The sequence below is a fragment of the Carassius gibelio genome, chromosome A20, assembly GCF_023724105.1.
Source record: "Carassius gibelio isolate Cgi1373 ecotype wild population from Czech Republic chromosome A20, carGib1.2-hapl.c, whole genome shotgun sequence".
Lineage (NCBI taxonomy): Eukaryota > Metazoa > Chordata > Actinopteri > Cypriniformes > Cyprinidae > Carassius > Carassius gibelio.
Window position 1 is genome coordinate 8,896,734 of NC_068390.1, and position 12,260 is coordinate 8,908,993.

At 38.6% G+C, this 12,260-nt stretch overlaps 1 protein-coding gene across 1 annotated transcript; it reads right to left on the reverse strand.

Annotated features, from left to right (window-relative positions):
• Positions 1–2,202: 2,202 nt before the first annotated feature.
• Positions 2,203–6,945, reverse strand: LOC127939048 (zinc finger protein 770). The gene is made up of 3 exons (XM_052536039.1): positions 6,802–6,945; positions 6,472–6,544; positions 2,203–3,564 (listed from the first exon to the last, which is right to left on the reverse strand). Exons 2-3 carry the CDS (start codon positions 6,509–6,511, stop codon positions 2,345–2,347), a joined length of 1,260 nt encoding a protein of 419 aa, XP_052391999.1. The 5' UTR covers positions 6,512–6,544; positions 6,802–6,945; the 3' UTR covers positions 2,203–2,344.
• Between the last annotated feature and the right edge of the window lie 5,315 nt (positions 6,946–12,260).

A 12,260-nucleotide genomic window follows, 5' to 3' on the forward strand; every position in this document is an offset into this window, starting at 1 on the left:
AAGCTTACAGTTACAATAAGCCAAAGCAACATACAGGGCCATCCATTTTAAAACCTTATGGCTAACCTCAAGAGATAAGGGGAAGTGAGGGGATAAGGGGAAGGAGACAGAGACAGTCCAGCAGTTTCAGTTTCAGAGGAAGACTTGAGGAATAAAATTCCAGACTGACTCTTCACCTTCCTGAAGCCTGCGATCAGAGTCTACACTGTGCCTCGCAAGATGCCTCATCCCTCGAAAAAAGAGACAAAACGCAAGCTGAGCTTTTTCATTGGAAATGTTTCACAATGAGCGCATTCAGAGCCCTCGAGCACAAAACACGCGTGCTCCACACCAAGACAGATAACACACAGATCATGTGTGTCCTCGGGTGTCAGAAACCTAGGACACAGAGGCACACACTTTGTTAAATGCTCACCTGTCTTGGTTTTCTCCATGCCTCCGCACGCACTGTCAAACAGCTACTGATGACAACAAAAGTGACATGTTCGGCAGGTGCCCACATATACCTCTGGGTGCCCGTCTATGACATCAAGGGCTACATAAACCAGAGGTCTTTCACACATACTTTAGACACCGGTTCTGCTGGCGACAGCCCCTAAAGTGTCTGCTAAAGGACACAGCGCATGTTCCCTAGAAGGGGAATTCTGAATCAGCATAGTGAATTAGTGAAGTCATTTGTTGTTGCACTAATGACCTGCCAGCTGTGAGCTGCATGTTAAATGTTCGTCCGCTTGGCAGGACAATATCCACTCACTGGTCTGGGTCACGCATTAAAGATCATAAAAGCAATACATGACTATGAAATCATAGCGCTTGAACAAGCATTTGTGGATATATTAGACTGGATAAACAAAATCCTTTTGTCTCACCATCAAACATCATTAGACGACATTTAACAATGTATATGACCTAAATGACTTGATGATCCTATCAGATAGAGACTTTTCATTGGATTAAGCTTTGTGTTAACCTCCTCAAGAGAAATGTAAACAATGAGAACAAAGCTTAATCTGAGGGTGACCTGGAATACAACAAAAGTGATAGAGTTTGAACTAACCCACAACACTTTTATGACCTGTACTGTGATATTTGAAGTATCTTTTTTTTCTTCGTCCGAGTAAGCAATATTTCACAACTTTTGGAGGAAAAAAAAGATGGGTTAATATACTAGTGTCTGGGGGGTGGGGGGTGTATGTAGTGGAGGTGACATGGCTGTGTATTCTCATAATTATTTTCTGATTTTATTAATTTTGTGACATGAGGACTAAACAAAATCCCCTATTATTCCACTATTTTTAATGAAACCAATAAGAGTTTAATACATACCATTAAACCTTGGCATAACATAGAGGTCAGTGTGTCCTGTGAGGTGAACTTGTCCCCAGGCACAGCAGACACTTATTAAAATTTAATAAAGCCTATTTCTTGTTGGCAATGAGCCATTATTATGATTGGACTTTGGTTGCTGAGGTAAAAAAAAAAATCGAATAAATAAATGAACAAACTTCCTCATTTAAGGAAATATTTGATTAGACTGACCTAATGACATTAACAATTTCTTTTATTTATTTATTTTTGTTTCCTAATTAAACTTTTAACTCGCATTACCTCTCTGCCACTGAAGGAAACTCTTAAGGACTCAAGAAGTTTACAAAAAGAAAGTCAAGTTTTAAAAGTAATGTATAATATGTATTGATAAGATTATGGCTTTTATTTAGAATATACATAAATGGTAGCCATACTAAACCATACCTGACTGGTAGCTCCGTAAAATCCATAATGATATATAATTTCAGTTATATACACTGGACCAGAAGAGTACAATTGCTAAGATTGAGAAAACAAAATACACCATCTAGTGTATATACATGGGACAACTGAAAATGACACCACACTATGACCATGCTGTAGACAACTGAATAAAATGAATGAATTATAGCAAGAGTTAATAAGCTAAAAATTACAATACATGGTCAAATGCCATGCAAAGACTTTGGTGTTGTTGTAATGATGTACATTTCTTCCAGTGTTGCAAATGAGTTCAACAACAACAATGGAACAACCACTATGGACAACCAAATTATTTTTGACTTTTTCTTTTCTTTTTCACACACAAATGTATGGTTACATCACACTGTAATAGGAAATTCCAAAATGTAAAAATAAGAAAAAAAATTTTGTCATAGAACATTATTCACAATATTTACGGTTTCAAATTCTGTTTCTTTATTTGAAAAGCCAAAGCATAGTATTTCAAGATACTACATCAATCACTAATAAACTAATTTACAGTGAAATCCCTTTTGGTTTGGTCATATCTTTGGGCAACCCTAGAGTAATCCTTCTACCTGTGGGACAGCGTGTGTGTTTTCAGATAATGGGACTGTGTGAAGGACTTCTGACACTGTGTGCACTGGAACGGCCTTTGACCGGTGTGAGTAACATAGTGTCTCTTCAATTTGGATGGCGCATTGAAGAATTTTAAGCAAATGTCACACTGGTGGGATTTCTTGATTTTTCCTTTAGAATATCTGTTTGCACATTTATGTGCATATAAGCTCCTTATCGAAGGGAAACACTGACTACAGTCAGGACAAATGGGAAGGTCATGTGGAGGTTTGGTAAAGCATTCACCTGGATCCTGAAAGTCCAAAAGGCCCACAACAACAATTTCTCTGAGTCCCGTCACATCAGCTTTTTGTTGATACTTACATGAACTGGACTCGTCAGAATCAGGGACACATTTAACAGTGTCCGAGTTCACGAAGACACAATCTTTAATATCATCCATGTGATGGGCCCATTTTTCTTCAATCCTTGATTCATAAGCACAGTGATGGAGAGATGACTCAGTTTTGGGTGGACAGTCACTCATCCTGCCAAAAGGCACGATGTCAGATGCCTCTTTCCCATCAAGCAAGATGTCAGTTTTATCTGTCAGAGTCCAAACTGATTCATTGCTGCACCGGGAAACAACCTCTGACTTCTCTAGAGGACTAGTAGTTTTTGAGAAATCTAAATCTGAATCATTGCAGTCACCACTCATGTTTTGAAATGGCATATCATCTGTAATCACCATATATTGAACTTGGTGCACAGTTGACTTTTGTTTATCTGTTGAACTGATATCATTCTGGGCAGGTAGATGTTCTGGATAGGGTTTTAACCTTGACCTAGATGCTCTATCACATGACACACTGTTGTCTCTGTAGCTCTGGAGTGATGGTGTTCTCCTCTTCACAGGATTTGTATGAGTTTTGATGTGAATGTTTAGATGATAGCGTTCTCTGAAGGCACGGGAGCACAGGGAACACTGAAAGGGCCTCTGATTCGTGTGAATAAGACAATGCCTTTTTAGTTTGGATGGAGCACCAAATCGTTTCTTGCACACGGGGCAATCATAAACTCTTTTGCTTCCATTAGAATTACTTTTTTGTAACACGTTTGCATTTACATCCTTGTCCTCACTGTGTGTTGTGACACTGGCTTTTTGTTCCTCCATCCACTGGCCTTCTGAAGGTTTGGAAGAATATGTAGAACTCTGTCCAGTGTGAAGATCCAAACCTCCTTCATTTAGAAGAGAATCTTGTAAATATACATTTGAGTGACTCCCATCACCACTCATTTTTTGAGATGCCATATCCTCTATAACCATATTTTCATCATGGTGAACTGTTGATTGTTGTTTTTCTGTTAAACTGGTATAGTTTTGGGCAGTTAGATGTTTTGGAAATGGTTTTAACCTTGACTTCGATGTTTGATCACAGGACACACTGTAGCTCTGGAGTGATGGTGTTCTCCTCTTCACAGGGTTTGCATGAGTTTTGATGTGGATGTTTAGATGATAGCGTTCTCTGAAGGCACGGGAGCACAGGGAACACTGAAAGGGCCTCTGATTCGTGTGAATAAGACAATGCCTTTTTAGTTTGGATGGAGCACCAAATCGTTTTTGGCACACGGGGCAATCATAAACTCTTTTGTTTCCATTAGAATTCTTTCTTTGCAACACGTTCACATTTACATTCTTGTCTTCATTTTGTGTTGTGACACTGGCTTTTTGTTCCTCCTTAATTTCTTTGTTTTCCTCCATCCACTGGCCTTCTGAAGGTTTGGAAGAATATGCAGAACTCTGTCCAGTGTGAAGATCCAAACCTCCTTCATTTAGAAGAGAAAGTTGCAAATATACACTGGAGCCACAATTTATTTTTTGAGACTCTATAACCATATTTTCATCATGGTGAACTGCTGATTGTTGTTTCTCAGTTAAACTGTCATTGTTTTGTGCAGATAGATGTTTTGGAAATGGATTTAACTTTGACTTCGATGTTCGATCACAGGACACACTGTTGTCTCTGTAGCTCTGGAGTGATGGCGTTCTCCTCTTCACAGGGTTTGTATGAGTTTTGATGTGAATGTTTAGATGATAGCGTTCTCTGAAGGCACGGGAGCACAGGGAACACTGAAAGGGCCTCTGATTCGTGTGAATAAGACAATGCCTTTTTAGTTTGGATGGAGCACCAAATCGTTTCTGGCACACGGGGCAATCATAAACTCTTTTGTTTCCATTAGAATTCTTTCTTTGCAACACGTTCACATTTACATCCTTGTCCTCGTTTTGTGTTGTGACACTGGCTTTTTGTTCCTCCTTAATTTCTTTGTTTTCCTCCATCCACTGGCTTTCTGAAGGTTTGGAAGAATATCCAGGACTCTGTTCAGTGTGAAGATCCAGACCTCCTTCATTTAGTAGAGAATCTTGCAAATAAACACTTGAATCACCACTCATTTTTTGAGACTCTATAACCATATTTGGATCTTGGTGAACTGTAGCAGAGTCTTCAGCTCCATCTTGTGAGGATATTTGCACATCTCGGTCTTTAGATTTTTGTGCATTACTAAAAGAAACCGTCTGATCTTGTTCCAAATGACCAGCAATTTTATTCCAACCCTTTTTTTTGTGGGTCCTCAAGTGGAACTGCAAATGGGACTGATATCGAAATGATTTCAAGCACATGTGGCACTCAAATGGTCTGCTATCTGTATGGCTAAAAATATGTCTGGTGAGCTTAGAAGGATACGGAAAGATCTTCAGACAGATGCCGCACTGATTCACACCTTTCTGTTTGCACTTAAGGTGACCTGGGCTGGAGGTTCTGATCTGCATTTCAGCATTGTTCAAAGCATCAGAGCTTTTAATCTCTAGGGTACTGATATTTGACTCAGTCAGTGGGACATTTTGTTTGAGCTTACTTCGGCATTCAAGTTTTCTATGCTTTTTGTTCTCTAAAGAGTCTAATATCTGAGGTAAACACATATTAACACCATCCGGTCTGCAGTTATTTGTACCTTTTAAAGCTCCGGGTTTCGGAGGTTTGGCCTCGTGCTTCTGCGGGACTCTACACAAGCTAGATTTATTGTTGCTTTTTCCTGTATGTACCTTGAGGTGTTTATGGAGATAATTGGCCTGTTTGAATGACCTTTTGCAGATTGTGCAAGTGTAAGACTTGGCGTCAAAATGAACAAACAAATGTCGAGTTAGTTTTGAGGGGTAGCTGAATTTCTTCAAGCATATTTCACACTGATTTCCACTATTCTTTTTCAGTTGAGGCATACACGTGCGATCAGAAGACTTGGATACCGGAAACATCCTTTTCCCGGCAGGTGTGATTACATCTGGTAATGAACATCTAACTTGATTATCATTTGAATCATCTACTGCGGTAGACACAACGCCTTCCTCAGCATTATACTTGACTGTGTTCCCTTTCGCTTGCCAGTCACTCAAAATGGAGTTGCATTCTACCTTACACTTGTGAACTTTCAAGTGTGATTTCTCTCGAAAAGCTTTAGGGCACACAGAGCATTTAAAAGGTTTTTCCCCAGTATGAATCAGAATGTGACGTTTGAGCTTTGATGGGGCTTTAAAGCATTTAAAACATATCAGGCACCAATGTCCTTTTGTAGTACCTGAATTAGTTTTGATTACGTCTGTTGCTGCTGGCTTTTGTTTATGTGTTGAACTGGTATCGTTCTGGGTGGTTCGATTTTTTGGAAAAGGTTTTAACCTTGACTTGGATGTTTGACTACAGTTGTCCTTATAGCTCTGGAGTGATGGTGTTCTCCTCTTCACAGGGTTTGTATGAGTTTTGATGTGGATGTTTAGATGATAGCGTTCTCTGAAGGCACGGGAGCACAGGGAACACTGAAAGGGCCTCTGATTCGTGTGAATAAGACAATGCCTTTTTAGTTTGGATGGAGCACCAAATCGCTTCTGGCACACGGGGCAATCGTAAACTCTTTTGTTTCCATTAGAATTCTTTCTTTGCAACACGTTCACATTTACATCCTTGTCCTCACTGTGAGTTGTGGCACTGGCTTTTTGTTCCTCCTGAAATATTTGGTTTTTCTCCATCCACTGGCCTTCTGAAGGTTTGGAAGAATATGCAGAACTCTGTCCAGTGTGAAGATCCAAACCTCCTTCATTTAGAAGAGAAAGTTGCATCCGAGTTGACATCCTGCTTGAAATGTTAAGTATTCCTTTCACGCACTGCAAAGACAGAATAATATTAGCGAATCCATTTTCTTAAGCACTTATAATTCTTCAAATACTTTGGTTTTCAAAAGTACAAAGCCATTAGCATTTTTGTCAACATTTTTATTTATACATTTTGATGTCAGATATAAAATAATACACAGACAAAAAATAATACACAGACACATACATACATGCAGAAGTAGAACATTTCCAGTGGGCAAATTTAACAGGAAGTGGGATCTTAAGAATGAATTTAGCAATAACTTCACCTTACCGCAGGAATTTCCCGAGGTTAAATCGACAGACGAATTACTCAGTTTGTCTTCGAAACTGACAATAAGACTTCCGACATAAATACAAGGAACAATTCTAACAACAGTTCTGTCCTCGCACGAGCCCTTATGATAACAGACGTTACTTCTTCTTCTTCTTTCACGTTTTGTGGCGGTTGGCATCAGCTTGATGTGAAATTCCGCCACCTACTGGGATTTCATGTGAAGACCAGCTAGAGGAAAAACAAAACACAACTAAACCAAATCACATTAATCAAACCTATGTCTCGAATATATTTTAACAGAAAGTTATACAGTATTCTTGACTGTTTCCGTCCGAAATAGATTCTTTAAAGTTATAATTAATTATACATAATTTCCATATTTCATAATTTGTGAACAAGCTAAATTATTTGTCTATTATTTGGCTCACAATGTAAGAACACATGTTCAACAGTAAATTCATGTAAATTTAGAATTAACTCACTTTTCCCATAATGTGCATAAAATAATCAGGGATGGCATGTTCAATATTAAGATATATTTGTATATGTGCCTGTATTTTATAGCCTAATACAGACTGATATAGCCTGAGAGGGCTTTGTATAAATAGGCATTGTATTCCATAAACCTATTATTTTATTTTATTTTATTTTATTTTATTTTATTTTATTTTATTTTATCGAAATAGACAGCTAAGTCTCACAAGCAGTGTTTGACCACTAGATGACAGTGTCAAGCTGTACGGCAGGATCAAGGCACAAACAAGAAAAGCAATGTAGTTCAGCTTTGTGTAACCTAGCATAAGGTGAGTTTAGTTAAATAAATACAGTTGTATCCATCGATATCCATCTCAGACACTAAAAACAATTGTAAAACACTTAAAACTACTATAATAAAATAATAATAATAATAATAATAATAATAATAATAATAATAATAATAATAATAATAATAATAAATAAATAATAATAATAATAAAATACCCTACTTCTCTGGGCACAGTAGGCTGTCATTTATTTGGTTTGCCCAAAATAATGTAAATCTTTAATAGAAGATTTGGGGTAGCCTATTCTTTTCAAAAAGGTTCAGAGTGTTTTAATGAGATATTGCTTTTAAATAGGCCTATGTCCTGTTTAAACCACCTTCAAAATAAGGGGGTGCATATTTCAAAGAAGCACGCGCAAGAGAAGCACAGTTTGTGCAACCACCCCTTCACCGCGCGCTTGTCCATGCAATTAGCCCTTATCTGTAAGCAATTTAATTTTCTGCGACATGGCGCGAGCGGCTCGGGCCTGACGGATGTGACATTAACGGGAGATGAAGCTGGGGAGATTGGACGCTGCAGACACATAGTGGCATTTGTCACTGCCCCGGTCATGCAGATTGCGCCAGCACCGGCCACTGACTAAGATTAATGACGACGGCTCTCACTCTTTGTTTCTCTCTGTGCTTGTGTCGAGCTCGAGCCTAAATACCATTCACACACTTTATGAAAAGACCTCATACATACGGACTGTACGAGAACCACTGAAACCCTGCATCATTATTTCCTGATAATTACATCAAAACGCAGTGTATTCTATTTATTAATGTAAAATCCAGACATGTCATTAGTGGTATATACATATATATATATATATATATATATATATATATATATATATATATATATATATATATATATATATATATATATATAGGAATTTACTTCCACATTCAAAAAATAGTTCATGATAAAATTTGAAAATTTTCATATAGCCACACTGAACTAAGGACCCAACATATATCTAAGGACTTGAATATCTCAGAGACTCAGATATGGGTTAGTAACCAACATAGAAACCACAAAAACACCCTAGCAACCACCCAGCCCACCCTGGTAACCACACAGCAACATAGCAATCATTCCAAAAACCACAGTATTGTGGTGATGAATTTAGCAGGGTCATGCACCACCATTTTTCTTCATACAATAGTAAAAATAATTTGTGTGTGTGTGTGTAGTTGTTATTATTATCATGCATATTTTTTTTTGCATTAATTTAGCTGTTTTTTTTATTTATCTCTCTTGTTTTTACCTACTCACATACACACACACACACACACACACACAACATAGTAGCACCTGCAGACCTATATCATTTTTGAAGTGGCAAAAGTGAGCTGATAAAAAGGGGCCAAGGGATGCCTAGCGATTAAACAAAAATGCAATTCTTGGAATCTCTTACAAAAACGCTGCGTGGAATCATGAAAGGAATTCCTAAGAAGTGCACGAGACCTCCACGTATCCCCTCGGTTGTAATAAGGGAGAGAGCGGTAACCACAAACTGGCTGCACAGAAAATGGTTTTCCTTGACAAATGAGGTGATGCGGACCAGGCTCAGATGGATGGGGGTTTGGGCTGGTTGTATCAGGGCTCTTGGGATGCTGGGTATTTACTCAGTCATTCATCATCCTCTGGCACATCCACTTATACAGGATCTGCACTGCACACCCATACTGATATAATTCTCCACATGGAGGGCTGAATTACCATAGCCTGTCCTATGGTGTACGGATATGCTTTTGTGAAGCATGGAACAATTTCCTGCATGTGCGTTTGTGCGCTTTTATGTATCTGTGAACCTCAAACTGTAGCAACACACTCTAATGGCAAATGTAACTGCTTTACATTTTGGTAAAATGGTAGCTAATGTGTATGATCTCATTCGTGTGTTTTCATGTGATCATAAGGCCAGTGTATTTAATCTAATATGTGCCCATGCTGGTCTAAATTGGACAAGACTGTTGTCCCACTGTGACAATTTTGACTCTATGTCCTAAAACTATTACAAATAAATTAAAATCATTCTCATCATTAAAGAGTTTAAGTCATGTTTTTGCATGCTAGTTGGACCACATTATTTTGTTGGTCGCACCTTACGACAGTGATACTACTTAAAAGGATTTTTCTCATTCATACATTTTTGTAAATCCTGCTTACACTCCACTGATGGTTAGGGTTAGGGGGTGGACCTACATGCTTCCTTTTCTTTTTCTTTTTTTTTTTTTTTTAAATAAAATTATTTTATATGAATCATGAATTCATACAAAATCGCCAATTGACATTTTTTTTCTCACAGGGGCGGTTTATTCCATGATTTCATCCTATGTTGTAAATTGGCTCAGCTGTCGTCATTTAATTTTCAAGTAGGCAAGAAAGCTGTGGAAGCTCCAAGCTCTTAATGAGCACATCCCATGCTTCTTATTTTAATTTGAACAGCTTTGACCCTGGTCTCCAGTCATCTATGAACTAGCATTGTCATTTATTCCTCAGAGCTGTTCTGAAATGACAGGAGCTCACGTCGTCCAAATGTTGAGCATGGATCTGCCCACGTTGTCTTGCTGTCTGTCTGTAACTCCCTTCCATATTTTCTTATGCATATCTTGCAATGCCCAACACATTGTCCCATCATCCTCCTGATGCCAGCTCTTTCTCAGCATGGGCTCTGACCTGGGTGCTCATGCGTGAGTAACATGTGCTCCAGCAGAACATTGGAGTTTCAGTCAAACCACACGGGTCTTGGGTGTAGTATGTTCTTCAATACTGTATGGAGTGAAAAGACAACATTTACCCCCACATGGAAATCCCATGTGGATTCACCCTTGGCCGGTTCGTGTGTGCCAACTGTCTGCCCCGTTGCACCAGGAACAGGCTGGTAATGTAGCAGAGGGTGATGATGCAAGCCGCTCAGAGCTCCCTGGGGGACATGAATGTTGATTAAACATGTGCTCAGCCTTGGCTATTGAGCAATGGGACGTGGAACAAATGTCAAACGTTTGTTAATTTCTCTGCAGCGGAGGACTTATCAGTGGAGTGGGTGGAACCCACACCAATGAGGCATGACCCCAATGAGAAACCGATTGGCCGGCCAGACAAGATCAGTCTTCTAGAATCAATTTTGAGGAAAGCAGCAGCAGTAAGTATTTCTCTGTAGTAGCTGTTGTGAAATGCAGTCATCCATATTGCAGAACAACACTTATGACCTGCCTGTACCTGATATTAAATTTACAGGTGTTGCTATTCTTAATTGGCGCTCAGAGAAGGAAAAATTTGCAAGTGCCAAGTTTTTTAATATCTTCTGCATTTTTACTTTTTGTATTGATGTTGGTTTCATTTTTTTCCTTACCATTTTCAAGAAAAGTTTACATTTAATGACTCTAAAAATGTCATGGTGCAACTATTAGGTAGAAAGTAACAACATAGTTTCCTCACAAATGTATATGCATATTTTTTTAAAAAAAGTTTTGAAATATATGTTTCACTGTATACATGTAATATTCTAATACCATGAATTATTTATTCATAAATATCTTTAAATTCTTAGTGGGGCTTATCACATTTTTTTACAACCTAAACCAACCTTGCCATACTAACATACAAAAATATTAAATCATCTGATATTTTAAGAGACTTGTATTATATTTATTTATTTAGTATGTTTCTGCATGTTTATTGCACCACATTTTGTTTTAAATATTAACTATTTATTTTTTACTTTTTTTCTAAGGCATAATACAACATTTTTTTACAAGACATTTCTGAAATAAGAAAAGAAAGTTCATGGACAGATCATGAATTAATTAATTAAAAATGATAAAAATAAAATCATCATGTCATCAACCATTGTATATGAAACCAATAGAAGAGGCGCTGTATTAATCGGGCTTGTTGGATTTTGTGGCGACACAAACTAAGGCAGCTGCATATTTGTGGGGATGCTGAATTTACATGCAGTTTTGCAACCTCAACCTGTCATTCAAACTCACCTCATTGCTGGGGATACGGCTAAAATTGTATCATCACTCTGTGTCGAGGAATCTGACGTTAACCATGAACTCACAGCGTTCCACAAACAACTGAAGGGCAGGCTGATTGTTAGACCTACATCAAAATACCTCCCATGATAAAAACAGATTTTAAGCAGAATGTTAGACAGAGAGGATGCAGATGAATGAAAGTGAGAGAGAGATGCCTACAAGGTAAAATAAAAGAGTAAATGTGAAGAGCTAGGGTCTTCCATTTGTACGTCCTTGTATCTGTGGATTGCCAGCCGTCAGTGTTCAGACCAGCCCTCCATTTGTCTTACTGCACTGTGCTCTGACAATGAACCACCGGGTTTCCTTTATTTCCTCCAGTCCAATCTAATGAGCATCTTCTGTGCGCAGGGATGGAGGTTCTCTCCTTTGTGAGGGCCGGACAGGTGTCTAACCGAATGATGAATGTCCTTGCATCCTTTCATAATTGGCTTCTCTCTGTTTGGGCTCAGTCTGGCTGCATGTCTGCCGGGCGGCCACCTCCATCTGTCAATCAAGTTTGCCCCGTTGCTGACTGCCTGGCCCTCTGATAGCTATGCTAATGCGGCCGCTGGCTTCTGATTGGCTGCTGCTTGGCTGGCCTAGGCTAATCCATT